We start from the raw sequence: 19,629 nt of genomic DNA, 5'->3' as shown, positions 1-19,629 counted from the left end.
ATAATTCTTAGTGAAAAGATTGAAATACTCTCATAAAGCAGTCAGTATAAAATACTCTAATATAACAGTCACTTAGCTGTAGAGGAAACCCCTTTTCAAAATTCCTGCTGCCAGGTGCTATGCTTGGCAAAGTGGATTCATCAAAAGTTTCTAACCGGTTTAGTAGTCCATGTAGATGTTAGTAGAGTTGTAAAATTAAAGTTTATGGTGATAATGCGTATGTAGGATTTCTTGGCCTGAAAACAAGGAATTAGATATAGTAGATGAAGAATGTAATGTTTCAAAAGATAATTATGGTAAATATATTTCCATCGATACCTTTGGATTAGGTAGATGTGTGGCACTTCAGAGTCTATAGTATCAATAGGAATTAAGTTCATATTGTTAACTTGTGGCATCAGTAAGCCCTGCCTCAAATTTTGACACATGCTTCTGTTTTTAAAAAAAATTATTTATTTTTAAATGTGTTTTCTTGCAGTGGTTCATCTGAACGCAGCTCTATTGGCAACAGAATAACACCAAAATCAGCATATGAAGTGAACCTGCCAGATTTGTGATGAGGTTGCTACTACCATACCATAAGAAATATATTGACTGTCCATGTGTACATACGAAGCATGGTAGTTTTGTACTATATGTGTGTATAGTATTTATTATGTATAAATTTTTACTGATATAAGGAAATCCACCAAACACACCAATAATAATAATAATTGATATACGTAGTCTGTACTGTGTAGTGTTGTGTGTTAAGGTCACTGCTTGTAGCGACTGGTCTATAGTGGATACATCTGTGGAAATAAAAGTAAACAAGGCCCAGATCAATGAATGTGGAAAGTATATAAGGTTTTGTCTGCAGCCATTCCTTGTAGTTGGTGTTGTGACAGTGAAGGTACCATTAGCCTGCATGGGTTGTATGGCATAATCACCTAAATTTAATGGTACTACTGCTTCAGTGTCTTTACAAATCTGAAAGTTACTAAACTTTCCATTGTGACATTTTGACTGTGCATTGATGTATTATGGTTTCCTAGAGCTGTCTTGTACATGTTGATTTGGTACTGAACTATACATTCAGTGTCATCATTGGGGCCTGAAAATTTGCCATTTTTGTCATAGTTGGGAGCCAATCTTGACCATGCAAAAACTATGCAAGTGGACGTTGCGGGAACATCTCACTGAATACATTGAATGGATAAACATTAAAAGAAACCTTAGACTAACAGTGTAGCTGACTGTTTTTCACATCAGTGACAAGCATTATGCATGAAACAGTGGTCAAGTTTGCATTTGTGAATGACATTGTCAGCGATAGAGTATTTGGCTCTCCACATCCTATTCACAGGAACAATATTCAAACTTGTCATGGTCACAACCCTACTATGGCTGCTTTAATTTAGGACATGTGTATTTGGTCCCTGGTTCAACAAGTGCTGCAAACCCGAAAGTTCACACCATCCACAGAACTGGTGGTAATTTGTTAACACAATTGAAGGAGCTTCCAAACTCATCAACGTTCGTAAAGTTTCCATGCATAGTGCATGATTCATTGCAAGACATTTGGAATGTTCTTTCCTGTACTCAAAATAGCAGTGCGGGAAGGCAGATTTTTATTTTATTTTTTAGGTAGCTGAATTAGCTAAAATGACTCAAAATGAGACTGCTCTAGCAAGGTACCAACTATAAAAGGTGCCAATTGGCCTCCTTTAGCTACCAGTGGTGCAAAAAAAATCCTTGATGAGGTAAAAAAAAAAAAACGGCAATGCAGGCAAGGATAAGAAACTAACAATTAAGTTTATGTGGCCTAATGAATTATATATATATAGTTGGTGACCTTTACAACATTTTTTGCATTGAAAATTCATCATTATTTTGCTTTTTATCTCCCTGAGGCATTATTTTACATTTTTAAAATGTGGTTTCAAATTTAGTGGTGTTGATCTAAGATAGCAAGGCTGCCTAGGCCCAGTTCTTTTATGCAACTTCTCAAGGCTGTATATAAGACCAGGTGTCTTACAGACCTTCAGCACTTGTGCTGTAAAGCCTTAATAAATAAAAAAAGTCTTTTGTTTGAAGTATGGATAGTACGGTATGGGTGGGACACTCAAATTAGTAAAAATCACAGGAGATTTATCAACACTGATACTTATTTAATATTGTGGACCAGAAATATTTCTTTTGCTACAAATATGTATCCTACACGGGATATATAAATATAACAATGATTTTGACCAATCAAACCATCAATTCTTGCTTGGTAAACTTCACTGTAGCTACAGGGAGATTCTAATAATTCTTTTTCAACAACTGCAATAGTAAAACGATTAAATTACATATGAATAGTACTTTGAAGTTTGAAGAGAACTGATATAATTGGTTGAAAAGGTTGAAGTAATTGACAGCTATATAATTATATTGTACATTTGACTTCCTTTTTAAAATATTTGTCATGTAAGAACTATCTCCATACACTGAAGTACTGTACTGACTATTGTACTATGATGCCTACCAAGAATTTTCAACTAGAATAGGGACCATAGCACATCGATAAAAAGTATTGAAACAAGCTGGAGTAGTGCACAATATTAAATCACAGTAAAACAATAAGAAGTGTTATATCCCTACTGTGCATTTCCATTATGGTATCTTGAGCACAGTAGGGATATAACACTTCTTATTGTTTTACTGTGATTTAATATTGTGCACTACTCCAGCTTGTTTCAATACTTTTTATCGATGTGCTATGGTCCCTACTCTAGTTGAAAATTCCAAATTTTTCTGTGTACTTGTTAGTCTTTGTACACACACGTGACTAATGAATTTCCCAATACGCTCTAAAACATTGTATTTAGTTTTGTATATATTATGTTATGTAAGACTTGGTTTGTATGTGATAAAGTGAAGTAAAATATACAGAGCAACAATAATGCCTGTATTCTATGTGTGTGTGTGTGTGTGTATGTACTTAATTCATTATAAGTGAGGTCATTGACTGATCTACAGTGAGTACATCTGTGGACATGAAGAAAATATATAATACTATTAAACCATATTAGTAAATGAATTACCTCTTCATCAGTAGTGGTGAGTATATAAGGTTTTAGTTCACTAATAACTGCAGCCATTCCTTGTAGTTGGTGTGGTTCAATATGACAGTGAAGGAACCACAGGCCTTCGTTGTCTGATATGAACCGTACTACGACATAACCACCAAATGGTACAATCACAGTATCTTTACGAATCGGAGCATTGTTCTTATTGAACTCTGCGATTGTGACATTTTGGCTGTGGGACTTCCTCCATTGAAGACGTTGTATTACAGTTTTCTTACCATCCACTTCACTTTCTATAGTAATGAATTTTGAACATGATGATTTGGTAGACTGAACTATACATTCAATGTCATCATTGGGGCCTGCAAATTTGCCATTTTCATCGTAGCTGGGGTAGCCAACCTTGACTACATAGAAACTGTGCCCGTGCATATGGATAGGATGCGGAGAACCAAACCTACTGTCGCTGGCAACTCGATTTACAAAAGCAAATTCCACCACCCTGTCTAGCACAATATGAGTTACTGATGTACAAGAACAACAATCCAACTTGTTGTGGTCACAACCTACTCCAGGACATGTAGCTAGGTGATACCTCAGTGGGTCAATAAATGGGGGATTGGGTGGAAACCGAAAATTCACACCATCCACTGAGCTGGCTGAAGTTGAGGCATCACCATCAAATCCAAATCCATAAAACTTTGCAGTCGTGTAGCCATAGATCCTTGGGTCAACATGATAGAAGGAGCTTCTAAACTCATCAACGTTCACACATTTCATTATGTGCCCATACTGTTTGAATGGACAGTTCACCGCAAGACATTTGGAATATTCTTTACAAGTCCATGTTCTAGGCGGATGTCGTAAGGAAGATTTGTCAGATCCTTCATAATGTAACACAGCTTCAGCTCTGTGAACAGGTACTGGGTTGTTGAAATGATCACCATTATCCACTTCTAAAGTCTCTGCTAATATCCAATAGTCCCTAATGTCTTTACCACTAGTGTCCACCACTACATCATATCGTTCACCACTGTGGAGTATGACATAGTCCACATTAGCTATACTGTTGATTTTAAATCCATCAGTAGATATAACCATTAATTTGTGACCTTCTATTGAGAACCGAAGAGCATATATTGACTGAGTTCCAATTAGTCTAAATCGGTACTTTTGGTTGGGAACCACATTGAAATAACTTATATCAGCAAAATTGGCCTCTCCATTCTCATTGTAGTGTCTTCCCTTTCCATTGATGGTAGCAGACCAGAATGGTGCGTATCCGATCAACGTGCCATCTGGAGCAAAAGTGCTTTTATAGACAGTGTAGTGTGTAGCTAATTTAGTCTGCATTTCTTTCCAAAACCTCACTCTACTCTGGACTTGTTGATAAACTTCAATCGAAGCTTCTTGGAACCAGTCAGTCAAGATGAGAGTGTGTTGATCAGGGAGATCAATGGTATAGCGATTATCAGTAGTTGATTCCTTGACTATCAGTGCACCAAGCAGTCCATCAGTCCTCTGAGCACCAGTATGAGCATGATACCAATGTGTGCCTACTGGGGCTGCCTTAAACTGGTATCGAAAACTTTGAAATGGCATAATAGGTCTCTGAGTGATGTAGGCCAAACCATCCATCCTTGTGGAGCCCATTTGATGCATTCCATGCCAGTGAACTGAAATCCCTTTAACATCCAGTAACTCATTGTACACTGTAATGCTTAGGAACTGATCTGCATGGGCGATAATGGTTGGGCCTGGCATTTGAGTGTTTATGGCAATTATTGGCCTGAAGAACCCATCAACAGAAGCAGGCATGACTAATTTCTCCATCAGGCTAGGATGTACATCATCTCGAAGTAGAGACAGCTTTCCTGGTGATGTGAAGGCAGCTCGATATCCTCTCCATTCTCTCCTGTGGTCAGTGATGTTATAGAAGGTCATGGATAGTAGGGACTCCACTACAAACGTGATATGACACGTCTCAATAGGATGGAGTTCGGTACAATCCCACACCTTCCTAGGATCAATCTTTGGCCGATTATCAACACCACACAACACTCCGTGCACACAGCATCCTACTAGAACTGTCACCAGCAGCAAAACCTGCATGATTACAAATAGATAACCCTAATACAGTAGTCAGTTCCACACACAGAGCTGGTTAATTATCACACTATATAGTCACTTTATTGTGTGCTGTATAAGGAAGGGTTTGTGCTGTTGCACACATCTACATTAATATTCAAATGGTATCAGTCTTTGGAGTACACAACACTGAAGATTAATACACAACACTGAAGATTTACTGTACATGGCTAAATATAGTAAATCCTCTTAATAATGGACCACACGTTATTTCTGCAGAGGTGAGTCAGACCTTTACCAAAAACATGTGTATGCATGGAGTCTTGTTTAAAGAGCTTATTAGTAGTTGGACTTAAGGAACACATCCATTAAATTCTAGGTGGATCAAACATCAATGCTAGTGTTATAAATTGACATATACCAAGGAGACTGGAGTACATTCAGGTGGCTAAATTGCTCAGGGTATAAGTTCCACTGTATATAAATATATGGACTATAGATGTCCAATACATAGCAACAATGTGGTCACTTAGCAACGGTTGCTATGTAACTGTTGCTAAGGTAACATCATTTTGGTGCCATAGCAATGGTGAGATTTACCTTTTGTAGTGGTATATTTTTAAAATTCTGTTGCTTAGTAACAGTTGCTATGGTTGTCTTATTAATAATGGTCACTACGGAATTAGTAGGCAATCACACACATTTTCATGCAATTAGGGAATAATTGTATTCGTAACACCTAAAAGTACACTCTGTTTTGCCTCATGCAATTTTTACTACACAATTATTTCCTGATTACACTCAGATGTGTGTGATTATCTTTACAAATGCTCTTAGTAGGCACCCGCCAATTATGGTGGCATATAATCTTTGCTGTAAAAATACATATCACAGAGAATAGTCAGTAACTCTAATAGAGCAGCCAGGTAGCTATTTGAGATGCTTTATAAAGCATGCAGTCAAACTACTTCCAACTATTTGTTCAAATGTCCAAAATTTATTGTCAATTGAGAAAAAGCAAATTTATTTTTTATCCTATCAGAAAATATTGAGCATAGTTATATGAGCTACATAAGGCCAAATAGACTTAATTATTAATTTCTCATCCTCCTGCACTCAAAATAGCAGTGCGAATTTTTTATTTTATTTTTTACTAACTAGATAGCTGAATTAGCTAGCTAAAATGACTAGACTGCTCTAGCAAGGTACCAACTATAAAGGGTGCTAATTGGCCTCCCTTAGCTACCAGTGGTACAAAAAATCCTTGATGAGGTAAGAAAAATGGTGATGCAGGCAGGGATGGGAAAAACTAATAATTAAGTTTATGTGGCCTAATAGGTACTATTATTATTAAAAGTATATGTAGCATTACAGGTAAAAAGCTGTTTGCTGTGGTACCACAACAGAGACGGATCATAGGCGGTGGAGAAGGGGAGACAGGGGGCCATGCCCCCCCCCCCCCCACTTTTATGGAACACTGTTTACTAGGCCTGTGAATCGGTTATGCAATAATCAGTTAATCAATCGGTTATTGTTGAGGGTGATTGATAATCAGGCTATGCATACAACAACCAATTATACAATTGGATCACATGACCACAGAATTGTTTACAATTTTGGTCATGAAGAGTACACTAAAGTGAGCAAGGAGGCTGTTTATTGTTTGTTTGTTAGGAATTACACATTACAAAGCCACTAACTTCTTATTTCAAACAGCACATTCGATTAAGAAAACACAGTTAATATACAAAATGACAATGAAAATGTAAAAATAACCATTAAGCCAATTAATCAGTTAATCAATTGGTCTACGTCACAGCTCTACTGTTTGCAAGAAAAGATCGAGATACTCTAATAGAACAGTCAGGATCTGGATACTCTAATAGAGCAGTCACAGTATTCAGAGAAGCAGTGTAGCAAGATACTTAGTACGTATGTGTAAGAAGATATAATTGGTGTAGAGCAACTATTTTCAGCAGGCTGTGACCTTTTGTTGTCTTCAACATACAGCTGGCCTGGCCCCCTTATACTTTGGCCTGCTCCACTGCCCCTGAGACAGATACCTTTTGTGGGGGTCTGGGGGAATGCCCCAGGAAAATTTTTATAGAAGGTCTTAGGAAATTTCACTCTTTTTATTGTAACTAGGCAGTATTTTTAAAGAATAATATCATGACCATTATTTTTATTAGAGTGATTAACTGTTCTAATAGAACAGTTACTGCTCTATTAGAGTTCTGTTTAAATACTGCTCAGTAAAAGAGGGGGCCATGGCCCCAGCCAACCCCTATTTCCACAACCTGCACGAGACAATGAAACCTACGTTACTGCTACTTTACTGTTCCGCTATAGTAAATAAAATGATCTGGGGCCCATACATACACTGGTAAGATACGTAGTTCTCTTTTTCTCATTGCTCTGTGATATCAACTAGACAAAAGTCTGTTACATGACTTTGACATCTTGGTAAGCTGCCAATACTATTTCTAGCAAAACTTTAACAAGCTATACTTCGTATACTCCTCTATATACCCTCAATTTGAGCACTCACAGTTATTGCTGCACAACCACCTGCCTGTCATTTAAACAGATTAATTTACCTTTAATCAACCTGTTAATATAGTTTATGTAGCTATGAATGGTCTATTTATGCAGTTGTAAAAGCTTGTCTCCCTGTTGAAATAATTTTCTGTTTAAAACCTAGTAGCTATAATTATGTCACTATTTTAGCTGTAACTATACCCTAATGTAGATGATGCTTACCTGCTGATTATGGCAGGACTATAATCATATTTTAATCGTAGAAGTAGCTACATGTACATCATGCAGTTGATCTCAAAACACAGTAAACCACATTACGAGGGATCCAACACTTCTAAAATTGCGCATGAGATTTCCTGACTTCCACCATGATTTCTGATTTCAAAGTTAATTTCTGTTGATTTTGCTGATGTAAATTATTGTTTACAGAAAAATTTACATAGAAAAACAGAGGCTACAAGTTAGATTTTCTACCACAGGAGCATATGAGATTTCTCAAGGTATCAGACCCCTCGTCATATTATAATTGTGATAGTGTATACTAGTCATATCAATTATGATTTCTTTGTTGGACTATCAATCTCATGCTGTATGCTTTTAGCTACCAGCTAGCTTATTGTTTCATTGTAAAGTACATTGCACAGAGATCACCAGCTCAACTATGATCTCACTTGAATTGCTTCAACTTGGAAGCAACAGAGGACCATCTTACCATTAATTAATATGATATGGTACATGACATAAGTCACTATACAAGTGACCTCCACCTGTACATGTCTTGAGATGCTTGAGATGGCACAGAGTGTACGTGTTTACAAATTAACACTACAAGATAACACAACTCAACACAGCCCCTGTCGATCAATCCGGTTTTGTACACTTTTAATGTCAAAACAATTGTTGAACCACAAAAAATGTATAGTACCATTAATTAATTCTCCCAGCACTGAAGGCTGCCGACTGAGTAGAAGCCTGCTTACTGCAGGCAGCAGCCACAGCCCACAAACCTCTGAATGATCTATCATATAGCTAAAACAGGGTTCACAGCGGGCTTAAGCTATAAAAATAACACTAAAAAATTAAAACTTTAAAGTAATAAAAGCACCACAGTAGCTCAGCTTAGACTGCGCATTGAACATGATCAGTTAAAAACAAAATTAATTTTGTGAATTCACACCTTTCTTGTCATACAGCACATCACCAAGATACAACAGACTCTTACCTTGCAGGATAGACGTTGGGGCATGGCCGTCTATTATAGCTATGTATAGGGATCACGTAGTTTATACCGGCCGCAAATTTCTTCGTATAGCGTTCTTCTTTATTCCCTGTCTGTTAAGCCTGGGGACAAGAGTCCAGCTAGTAGTCTTTTCGCCCGCACAGAGCACACCCGCACGTCTTATTCGTGCAGCAAGCAAAAATAGAAGAGCGACACAAGACACGGCACTCGAGGTTTACACTCGGCGACACAATTAATGGTGCAAATTCACACCTCAAGTGCTATGGCCTATGCAAACCAGCGGGAAAATTCCCAAGGTGAACATACACGTCATTTGAAATAACAATTTTAACAACAGTAAAGATTATAGCTATTTATTGATGGGGTGGCATCAAGATGTTAAATTTCTCATTGCTCGGTACATGATTGATAACCATCCTGCCATCATAGGAGAGAGAAGCAAATGTCCACCTGTCTGCACTGCTCCACTCCACACTGTACACACTATCCTCGTGTTCATCGTATTTCTGTATCACCATGTCCTTCTGGGGTCTGTGAACAAGAGATACACATACTTGTTACAAGGGTTTGACTCTTCTCTTGCAATTGCAAAAATTAATGTGTTAGGTTATAATATTCTACGTATTGCAGGGTCAGAGCATAGCTAAAAGTCTCTTTCTGCTTTTGGCTAACGTACAATGTGTTCTGGTAACTTTGTGCTACTGTACCAATTAGTTCGGCTACTGAAAGTGTAGTGTAATTAGACAGTACAGTGACTTCTATCAGAATAGCTGAATGCTCTATTAGAGTATCTCAATCTCCCCCCAGGCTGTACCATTGGTTCTGGCCCTGAATAATGATTTAATAGACAACAGAAAATCTTTTCTCATCCCACGGTTTTCCTTACTTCACGCATGTTTGTTTTTTTGTAGATACCACTCTGATGACTCACTTTGCAGCTACTATGTGTTAAACAACAAGCTAGAACAGGTGAGTGAATGTTTGCCATTTTGAACATTGGTGGATGAAAACCTAATCATTTAATTTTAAGATACAGTGGATACAAATTGATTGGATTTCTACAGTAGCTAGTGAAAACTTGGCAATGTGGAGCACTAAACATTGTATGAGACAGTGTCTCTATAAAGACAAGTTGGTTAGTGGACAGAATAATCCAACACTGTAATCACCTAATTAAACAACACACATGTACGTATGCACACATACACACACAAACATACGCACACACAAAAGTACATGTACAGGCTCACAGCCATCCACTTACTGGTATACTACAGCATCTTCATCATCTCCTACTCTGACAGGTTCTGAAGCAATGGATGCCAGTCTTGTCAGTACCACTTGACTATCACTGCTACTGGTTAACACTAACTGATCATAGTGAGGGTTGAACCTGACACTCCATACCCTGATGAGGTAAACCAAAGAGATATTGGTTGAATAATGCTTTCAAAAGTTGTCCAGAGGTGTACAATGATTACTATGAAATACAGGACTTTCATTGGGTATGAATATAAATGATGATTTCCTATATACATTACCTTCCAGGCAGACTAAAATTTGTTCACTGTCAAAACAGAAGACCAAAAATTTCTACATTGCATCATATACTGTATGTACATAATTAAAGTTTGACTTTAAAAAGTGGCAAAATAAAGTGGGCTCCAATTAATGTATAAACATAAAACATGTCAGAGCATATACAGTAGACCATAGTCTAACCAGTGAGAGTGGTCCTGTCTGGTGATCAGGGGTTTGTCAAGCTTCCGAGCATCCCAGAATTTAGCACAGCAGTCGTCACCACATGTGGCAAAGTGATACATCTGGTTGGGATTGTAGTCCATTCCTCTGACCACCTGACTGTGACCGTTATCCAATGTCCAGCTAAAACTAAGTGTTATAACAGCACGGTGACTAGTTTGAACAGGTGAATTAGTGAGCATGTGCACGCTGGAAGTTTGTGTGTGCATGTGTGTTTGTGATTGTTGTGTGTTTGTGTGTGTGTGTGTGTGTGTGTGTGTGTGTAATGTGCGGTGAACATGCATACTGTAAAAGCTTACTCAGGGACACATAATCATAGTGTACTTACAGCTGTTTATTACAATAAACACATACTGTATGTACTGTATATTATTTCTTACTCTTTGGTGCGCAGGTCCCAGGATTTTATGGAACTGTCTACTCCAGCCAACAACTGGGAACAGTCACTGTGAGGGTTCCAGCAAGCACAGGAGAATGACTGCCTCCCATTAGCATCCAGTAACACTGAAGAGTGTGACTAAACACCAACAAATGTTAAAAAGCTTGCAAACATATGTATACTTACATGAATGCAGACATTCAATATACAAACATAAAAGCACACACTACACAGTATGCTCAAAAGGTGAGAAGCATCACAGTTATTTAAGTGTTTGCCAGTAAGCCAGCCTGAGCCATACGGCATATGAGTAATTTTCAATGTAAATAATGGAACTTTGAAACATATATTGTATTTATCTTTATAGATGCCTGGGAGTTTATTTCTTATAATTCACTGGTGAACCAAATGAAAAATCTTATTGCTCCTTGTAACAGTGATGTTGACATCCTTGTGACAAGTCATGGGTTCATTAGCAGCCTTGTTCTACAAATTAAGCTTTTGTACATGACCTTACATCAAGGTAGCGCCCCTGGCCATAATTTATGACCCAGTGTTTATACAGGTATGTACCATACTTGTAACTTATAAAGCAACTAACCTTACATGGCCCATCTTGGAGAGTCCACAGGTTAATACACTGGCTACTAACTGAGGCCAGGTCAACTGCATTTGTCGAGTTAGCACCTTCCAACACAGGACACCACAAAGCACTACAGAAGTCACAACATAATAATGTATACCTGTGATGATTAACCAAGACATATGGCAGCTACTGTAGTATGTATATAATTTTTGAAATGAAAGGTTACCTTTCACATGGTTTTGGTTGGGTCCAAGATATTTATACAACAGTTTTAGCTCACCATCCATCAACAGTCAGGGTGGCCGAGTGGTCTAAGGCGCCAGACTTAAGATCTGGTCCACTGATGTGGACATGGGTTCGAATCGCATTCCTGACAAGTTTTTGTTCTTTTCTTTTTTTTGCAATTTGTGAAATTGATGCCATAGATCATTCATTGCTTTTTACAACTGACACATTGGAGTTTTTTAAACAATATAAACTACTGTATGCCTGGAAAATTTTGCAGTATATAATTTCCGCAGTTAGTAAGACTACTGTGAAATTTTATCACGTGAAGCTTCAACTCATCATACTGAAAGTAGTGTGGCTCCTGTTGTGTGATAGTGTTTGTAGGAGTATGTTGACTCCACATGTGCTTACAAACAGTATCACTCATTCCCAATTTTTAAAGTCGGCATGGCTCATGAAAGAAGTTATCCTACTGCAAGGCTAAACTATGCCTCGCACAGAGATTGCTGCTACTGTGCTACTTGGTTCTTACGCACTTTATTAATCGGTATGATGCTTGGAGTAAAAATCAATCCAGACCCTTCGTAGCTGTGTAGTAGAGAACAGAAATCTTCAAATTGATTAGAATGCAAAAATCCTGACAAAGTACATAACCGTGAAATATACATACCGCAAAAAATTCTGGGTATACAGTATCTACAGTCACTCTTACAGTAAAACTTAACCTTACAACCATCAACAGTCAGGGTGGCCAAGTGGTCTAAGGTGCCAGACTCAAGATCTGGTCAACTGGTGTGGGCATGGGTTTGAATTCCATTCCTGACAAGATCTTATCTTGAATCTGTATGCTTTCACTGAAATTCTCTGGTGCCTTCAATGAGTTGTACTAGTAATGTGATTATCAGTCATGTCTATAGCCTTCTTATATGAAAGTTTAGCTCAACATTTATTCAACAGTCAGGGTGGCCGAGCGGTCTAAGGTGCCAGACTCAAGATCTGGTCCACTGATGTGGGCATGGGTTCGAATCCCATTCCTGACAAGATTTTTTTCTTTTTTTTTTGTAATCTGTGAAATTGATGCCATTCAGGTCATTCATCACTTTTACTATCAAGTGCTTGCCACATTGGAGTTGTATTAACAATATAAACTATCTACAGCCACTCTTATAGTAAAACTTAGCCTTACAACCATCAACGGTCAGGGTGGCCGAGCGGTCTAAGGCGCCAGACTTAAGATCTGGTCCACTAATGTGGGCATGGGGTCGAATCCCATTCCTGACAAATCTATTTTTTGACTGTCTTTTTTAAATAAATATGAGATAATCTAGCAGATTTACATTGCATAACTAGGGTCAAGCCATCTTTATAGTAAATATAATAGCACAACATCTATCAACAGTCAGGGTAGCCTAGTGGTCTAAGGTGCCAGACTCAATATAATATTATTGTCCACTGGTGTGAGCATGGGTTTAAATACCATTCCTGACAAGATCCTTTTTGTTTCCTTCTTTTGAAATTCTCTGGTAAATTCAATGAGTTGTGCTAGTAATGTGAATGTCTAGCCTTTTTATACTAAAGTTTAGCTCAACATTTATCAACAGTCAGGGTGGCCGAGCGGTCTAAGGCGCCAGACTCAAGATCTGGTCCACTGATGTGGGCATGGGTTCGAATCCCATTCCTGACAACTTTTTTTTTTGTTCTAATTCTTTTTCTTATTTGTTTTCTAGATATACTGTACCAAATAATTCACTCTTACAAATGGCACAACCTCTGTTTGGTGGACTGTAACATTTTAAAGCATTAGTTCTATGGGTAATAAATTGTTTGTATGATTCAGCTAAAAGCTGTATGCATCCAACTTGTAGTAAACCCCAATGGTTGTGGTGGGAAAACGGTCTAAGGCGCCAGACTCAAGATTTGGTCCATTGATGTGGGAATGGGTTCGAATCCCAGATTTTTTCCACTTAATGATCTTCTTTGGTCAACCTAGACAGTACAGCATGGTAGTAAATGATGATTTCCTTCCCAAAAGTTTCACCCAAAACCTAGCCTCACTTTCCCTTCATTACAGCTTGGTTAGGCACAATCAAGCCCAAAAATGCCAACAAGTTTCTATGGAATTTAAAAATATATTTATCTGATTCTTCTACCGACTTAGCCATTCATAACTAACTTGACTATGGTTAAAGCTACGGACTTGATTTCTTCACTGTATGACATTGCTTAGGCCTGAGACATGCTTTTTTTGCCAACCACAGCAGTTGCAATGCATGCATCATGGACTTGTCCTTTATATCCCATTTCTTTCTCCACTACCATAAAGGTGTTGATTCGTGGGTAGAATGGTGTGAGGACTGACTATCACATTAATAACAGAAACCATTTGTAATTTCCATAGCAATTGCCGCTCGTATTGTTTTTCATTTCCTGCTTGTGTAATGGGCAGAACATACTGAAAATAAAGCAGAATGACCACTTCACCTTTCAGTTATCAATACATAGTTGGGATGCGTTCAGACACGAAACTTGTGTAATGATATTTCTGACACCATTCTATACTTTAATGTGGTATGCGCAAATATGCTAGTCACAACTAATTAAAATCCTTCCTCCAATGTTAACTTGGTGGCTATCTTTCAATTGATTATCGTGACAGTGAGCAGCAGTTGTGATAATGATAGTATGCAATTGTGCTATCACAATAAATTGTGCCTACCTTAGCAAAAAAGCATGGATAAAAGAAGCAAGCAGAACTGTGAAATACCAGTGGAACGTGGACAACAAAAATAATGACTCTAATACACTACAGTTTTTAACAATGGAGTGTTACAATGCAGATACACAGTGTGTAATTGGATTAGTCATGTATCGTGTAAAGTCAAGTGTCTGTGATACTATCGTTATCGCAATATAAAAGTTACTACCGATTGTGATTACATATATCAAAAGTCAATCGTACTCTAACTCTGCAAGCATGTAGAAAAGTAGCAAGTTATTTTTTTTAGGTCAGAAGAAATACACAGCAAAACAGAGTGTATAAATCCTGTCAGTGGACCAGATCTCAAGTATGGCACCATAGATCACTCAGTTACCCTGACTGCTGATATGCGCTAAGCTAAATTTTACTGCTACACTTTGATTGATCATTTATTCCCAGGCACATTATTACCATCGTACGACAGGAAATTTTGACAGCAAAAAAAGTTGACAATTTGAGTTCATGATTTTCACGTTCCAGATGCTTGTATGTCAAGTATTAAGCAAAAAAAAACAAAAAGCAAAGGTACTTCTAAAAATGAGAAGAAAATCTTCTCATTGAGTATTCTCAATGAGAAGATTTTCAAAAAAAGAGGAAAATGTCAGGAATGGGATTCGAACCCATGCCCACATTAGTGGACCAGATCTTGAGTCTGGCGCCTTAGACCGCTCGGCCACCCTGACTGTTGATGATTGTAAGGCAAAATTTTACTATAAGAGTGGCTGTAGATAGTTTATATTGTTAAAACAACTCCAATGTGCCAAGTACTTAGTAGTAAATGAATGTATGACCTGAATGGCATCAATTTCACAGATTACAAAAAAAGAAAAAAATCTTGTCAGGAATGGGATTCGAAAATCTTGTCAATAAAATACTCAACTTTGAGTATTTTATTGGATCTCATCCAATTCCATGGTCACAGAAAGTTAAACATCTTGGCATTGTAATCAGCTCAAAACTTAGGTGGAATGATCATTGTCGATATGTAGTCAGTAAAGCTACTAAGTGCCTGAACCGTATACGCCGTGCTATGTTTGGTTGTACCCAAGCAGCTAAAGTTAGTGCTTACAAAGCACTGGTTAGACCCTACCTTGAATATGCTTGCGTAGTGTGGGCGCCGTACACAGCACAGGATATTAGTTTGTTGGAATCGGTGCAAAATAGAGCTGCACGCTGGATTAAAAGCTTTTGGGATGCAGCTGCTCAAAAATGGTCTAAGTCGTCGTCGGTTTGCATCAGTGAACTGGGATGGCCTTCACTTAAAACACGTCGAAGCTATATATCTATCTGGACCCTCTACTCCATTTATCATAAAAGAACTGCCATCAATTTCTCAAGGTATTTTCATTTTAACACATTGGCTACGAGGTCACATACTTTGACATTAAATCTTGCGTCGTCAACTATCAATGCATTTCGGCACTCATTTTTTGTGACTACACCTTTTCTTTGGAACTCAATTCCTTTTGAAATTTTATCTCAAAGGACTGCTGGCAGTTTTAAGACTAGGTTAAAACATTATCTTTTTTTGTAATTAGGTTTATTGATTTGTAATTATTAAGTAGTTCATGTTCCTTTTGTATTTGTTTGTGTGTAATTGTACATGTGAATGTATGTTCTGTGTTGGGGATCACCTTGTACAGGCAGTATTGCCTTTTGTGTTACCCATCTTTGGAAAAATTGATAATAATAATAATAAATAATAATCTTGTCAGGAATGGGATTTGAACCCATGCCCACATTAGTGAACCAGATCTTAAGTCTGGCACCTTAGACCACTCGGCCACCCTGATTTTCTGTTTATGGAGAAGGTATTTTTTTACTATAATGGTACAGTGTAGCTTGACTTGACTTTGATCCAGACACTTTGCTTGTGTTTCGCAGAAAGTAATAATGTAGTGTGTTTTCATTTATATGAAAGAAAGAAAGGGAAAAATAAAAGAATTGATAGTCAACCTTGTCAGGATTGAACCAGTATACACACATTTAGACCCCTGAAATCAGAGCACCTCACTACTAAGGACGCATTGATAATGTTGCTATTTGTATAAGTGTACACCCCATGGTCCCAAGATATCCACTACACAACTAGTGTTGTGTGTAGGTTGTAGTGCTATCTGCCATACAATGCCAGTGTGGCCCTTCTTTGTCACTATGTTTGCATTATCCCCATTAATGGTAATTCTTTAAAGCCAAGTACGTGGCATGTACACTGTACACTACCTTTGCATGTGTGTGAGCATTTGCAGTAGAACTATGTAAAAAGTAAAAAAAAAAAAAAAAAGGAAAATGTCAGGAATGGGATTCGAACCCATGCCCACATTAGTGGACCAGATCTTGAGTCTGGCGCCTTAGACCGCTCGGCCACCCTGACTGTTGATGATTGTAAGGCAAAATTTTACTATAAGAGTGGCTGTAGATAGTTTATATTGTTAAAACAACTCCAATGTGTCAAGTACTTAGTAGTAAATGAATGTATGACCTGAATGGCATCAATTTCACAGATTACAAAAAAAAGAAAAAATCTTGTCAGGAATGGGATTCGAACCCATGCCCACATTAGTGGACCAGACCTTGAGTCTGGCACCTTAGACCGCTCAGCCACCCTGACTACTGAAAGCTATCATGTATAATTTGCTATAAGTTTAGTTATGGTAGACAGAACAACTCAACCAATTGCATAATAAAATGGTTGATACTTACACACCGAAGACTGGTTCCATTTACTCATGTACAAAAGTGGTAAATGTATACTGACAACTAGCACAAGTCTGGGAATCTCCACAGAAGGACACTGTACATGGAAGCTACTGATTGGGGTCTAGAAACTGTACCACTTATTCAAGTATCCACAAGCATTTGGAAGCTATATATGTAGCTTGCCAGGTGCTGTATGCTGTGCTGAAGTAAGGCATCACTGTCTTACATCAACCACATGCTTCAAACACATGATAATCACATGGTAATCACATGGTCTGCAAATTCAATTTAAAACTTTACTACACAGTATGGCCAGCTATGAATTTACAACAGAGAGAAAGAAATCGAAATTAACACATCTATTTTGGGTACATGACTAGTGTCCAATGGAGTCTGTGCAGTACTGGCTTCAGGTTTAACTTATACAAGCACTCAAAAATGCTTGATGACTGAAGCACTACCAGAGAATAAAGCCTACATACAAATTTTACGCTAACCATTTGATAGTTTGCTCCTTTTCATGTGGTAGGTCACATATTTTCTCCATGGCAACATTGGAGGCGTTCAGTTGTGATTCGATATCTTCAGGTGGCAACTTCCACAATGAAGCTCCCATCACTACCTGATTATCCACCACTAAGAACAAGACACACTCTAGTAATTACACCACAATGTCTCCTGCATGAATTTATTACATGTACATTCTGTCATACTAGTGACGATACTACAGTGAACCCTGTCAAATCAGATCACATGAGATCCCCTGTCTATACATTAGCCAACTTGATGATTGCTGAATGTCTCATTTCATGTACGTATAGGGTACAAAGTAGCCTGTCTAATCCATCCACCTGGTGAGAAAATTGTGGCCCAAAAGTGACCAGATTAAACAGGCTTCATTGTACCTGAATATATGTGACCTGCTGAGCAAAAACCAGCCATTTTTGCCCATTCTTCAAATTCGCTTCTCTGTTATCTATAGTAACAAAGGAGTGGACAGCCAAAGTTTCAGCCTCTTGGAATAAATAATATTGGAGTTATAGTGCTAGACAGTTGAAACAGGAATAAACTCGATTTATATAGCAACAATACAACAAATAAAATACAGGCACTTATTTAATCGATCATAACTCACAACTGAAACAAGCTACGGAGACAGGGTTTGGCTCAGTCTGATCACCATGAACTGGCACATCGATCAAGGTATAGTGTTTTCCCTGTAGTATACGTTTCCGTGTGGATAAAGAAGAAGGCCATTTCAACAATGAAATGATGACGGTAAACTTTATTTCTACTGCATCATAAATAAGTGCCCATAACCCACATACCATACATACCGTACATTTTACGGACACGAACCAAAGATATTTTACTCCCAATGAACAGGAGAATCTGGTGGTGTATAGCTTATTAGAGCTTTGTTTCAGTAAATACCGAAGCAATTGAAACGTGCATAAAATTATTATTTTTACCTCAATATGTTTTGATAGATAATAGAAGTTCAGCTGGTTTTCGTTCAGCGGGTCACATATACCTCTGGCGTCTGGAGGTATACAGTACTATTAGTATTATTATCCATGGCAGTACATAGTCTGCAATACTGCATATATGTACTGATAGGAAAGGAATTTATATTTGGCAAATTTTCTCTATAAAATGTAGCAAAATTATTGCGATTTAAAAGTTTGGTGACTATTGTGAGTGACGAGTAACTCCTTCATCAAATTAATAGACCTATTTTGTACTGCAAATGATAAAAAAATTGAGGAAAAAAAATTGTCAGGAATGGGATTCGAACCCATGCCCACATCAGTGGACCAGATCTTGAGTCTGGCGCCTTAGACCGCTCGGCCACCCTGACTGTTGATATTGCTAACTAAATTTCTATACTTTAAAGGTGACTGTTATGCAATTTTGATCTGGATACATTACAGAGAAAAGCCTGAGTATTCTCATGTGCAAACATATACCCGAAAAGATGCCACATGTATTTTCCATTTAAAGGACTCTTACTTGAATTTTGAGTATTGATTTAATAAAACAAGTATAAGAATTGATTGGAATATTAAATTAGTAAAACAAGGGAGGCCGCCTACACCTCAGGTATACATTTTAATCTCTTACATATTTTAGGCTATAAGTGTAGGAGACCATGATCCTGTACAGATGAAAACGATAAGCCTGGTGCCATTCTTTCTTCTAATGCAGTAAATGTGATTATCAGCCCTACCTAGTCTTCTTATACTAAAGTTTAACTCAACATCTATCAACAGTCAGGGTGGCCGAGCGGTCTAAGGC

The 19,629-nt window shown here is 37.8% G+C and overlaps 4 protein-coding genes and 10 non-coding genes across 14 annotated transcripts in view; 6 read left to right on the top strand and 8 right to left on the bottom strand.

Annotated features, from left to right (window-relative positions):
- The window catches only part of LOC136243544 (protein EFR3 homolog cmp44E-like), a 32,010-nt gene extending 31,285 nt beyond the window's left edge, over positions 1 to 725 (top strand). The window contains exon 22 of the mRNA XM_066035057.1: positions 479 to 725. Coding sequence (XP_065891129.1) covers positions 479 to 557 — 79 coding nt within the window. The 3' untranslated portion in view covers positions 558 to 725. The remainder of the gene's footprint in view (positions 1 to 478) is intronic.
- Positions 726 to 2,872: 2,147 nt separating this feature from the next.
- LOC136243543 (uncharacterized) lies at positions 2,873 to 3,896 on the bottom strand. Its single transcript, XM_066035056.1, has 2 exons — positions 3,069 to 3,896; positions 2,873 to 3,012 (listed from the first exon to the last, which is right to left on the bottom strand). The coding sequence occupies exons 1-2, from the start codon at positions 3,831 to 3,833 to the stop codon at positions 2,998 to 3,000; spliced, it is 780 nt and encodes a 259-aa protein (XP_065891128.1). The 5' UTR covers positions 3,834 to 3,896; the 3' UTR covers positions 2,873 to 2,997.
- Positions 3,863 to 5,165, bottom strand: LOC136242275 (uncharacterized). The gene is made up of 2 exons (XM_066033687.1): positions 4,008 to 5,165; positions 3,863 to 3,937 (listed from the first exon to the last, which is right to left on the bottom strand). The coding sequence occupies exons 1-2, from the start codon at positions 5,163 to 5,165 to the stop codon at positions 3,863 to 3,865; spliced, it is 1,233 nt and encodes a 410-aa protein (XP_065889759.1).
- A 4,051-nt stretch (positions 5,166 to 9,216) lies between these two features.
- On the bottom strand, positions 9,217 to 17,988 carry LOC136243540 (EARP-interacting protein homolog). The gene is made up of 6 exons (XM_066035052.1): positions 17,829 to 17,988; positions 11,661 to 11,772; positions 11,061 to 11,197; positions 10,642 to 10,809; positions 10,184 to 10,327; positions 9,217 to 9,450 (listed from the first exon to the last, which is right to left on the bottom strand). The coding sequence occupies exons 1-6, from the start codon at positions 17,945 to 17,947 to the stop codon at positions 9,273 to 9,275; spliced, it is 858 nt and encodes a 285-aa protein (XP_065891124.1). The 5' UTR covers positions 17,948 to 17,988; the 3' UTR covers positions 9,217 to 9,272.
- Positions 11,938 to 12,021, top strand: Trnal-uaa (transfer RNA leucine (anticodon UAA)). Its single transcript has one exon. It is a non-coding gene; the product is annotated as a tRNA-Leu (tRNA).
- Positions 12,615 to 12,698, top strand: Trnal-caa (transfer RNA leucine (anticodon CAA)). Its single transcript has one exon. It is a non-coding gene; the product is annotated as a tRNA-Leu (tRNA).
- Trnal-caa (transfer RNA leucine (anticodon CAA)) lies at positions 12,830 to 12,913 on the top strand. Its single transcript has one exon. It is a non-coding gene; the product is annotated as a tRNA-Leu (tRNA).
- On the top strand, positions 13,071 to 13,154 carry Trnal-uaa (transfer RNA leucine (anticodon UAA)). The gene has a single exon. It is a non-coding gene; the product is annotated as a tRNA-Leu (tRNA).
- Trnal-caa (transfer RNA leucine (anticodon CAA)) lies at positions 13,474 to 13,557 on the top strand. Its single transcript has one exon. It is a non-coding gene; the product is annotated as a tRNA-Leu (tRNA).
- Trnal-caa (transfer RNA leucine (anticodon CAA)) lies at positions 15,231 to 15,314 on the bottom strand. The gene has a single exon. It is a non-coding gene; the product is annotated as a tRNA-Leu (tRNA).
- Trnal-uaa (transfer RNA leucine (anticodon UAA)) lies at positions 16,341 to 16,424 on the bottom strand. Its single transcript has one exon. It is a non-coding gene; the product is annotated as a tRNA-Leu (tRNA).
- Trnal-caa (transfer RNA leucine (anticodon CAA)) lies at positions 16,922 to 17,005 on the bottom strand. Its single transcript has one exon. It is a non-coding gene; the product is annotated as a tRNA-Leu (tRNA).
- Positions 17,159 to 17,242, bottom strand: Trnal-caa (transfer RNA leucine (anticodon CAA)). The gene has a single exon. It is a non-coding gene; the product is annotated as a tRNA-Leu (tRNA).
- Positions 17,989 to 19,108: 1,120 nt separating the features above from the next.
- On the bottom strand, positions 19,109 to 19,192 carry Trnal-caa (transfer RNA leucine (anticodon CAA)). Its single transcript has one exon. It is a non-coding gene; the product is annotated as a tRNA-Leu (tRNA).
- Between the last annotated feature and the right edge of the window lie 437 nt (positions 19,193 to 19,629).

The sequence above is a fragment of the Dysidea avara genome, chromosome 13 (genome assembly GCF_963678975.1).
Source record: "Dysidea avara chromosome 13, odDysAvar1.4, whole genome shotgun sequence".
Classification (NCBI taxonomy): domain Eukaryota; kingdom Metazoa; phylum Porifera; class Demospongiae; order Dictyoceratida; family Dysideidae; genus Dysidea; species Dysidea avara.
The sequence above is the reverse complement of the archived record's forward strand: the minus strand, read 5'-3'. Positions and strand labels throughout refer to the sequence as shown.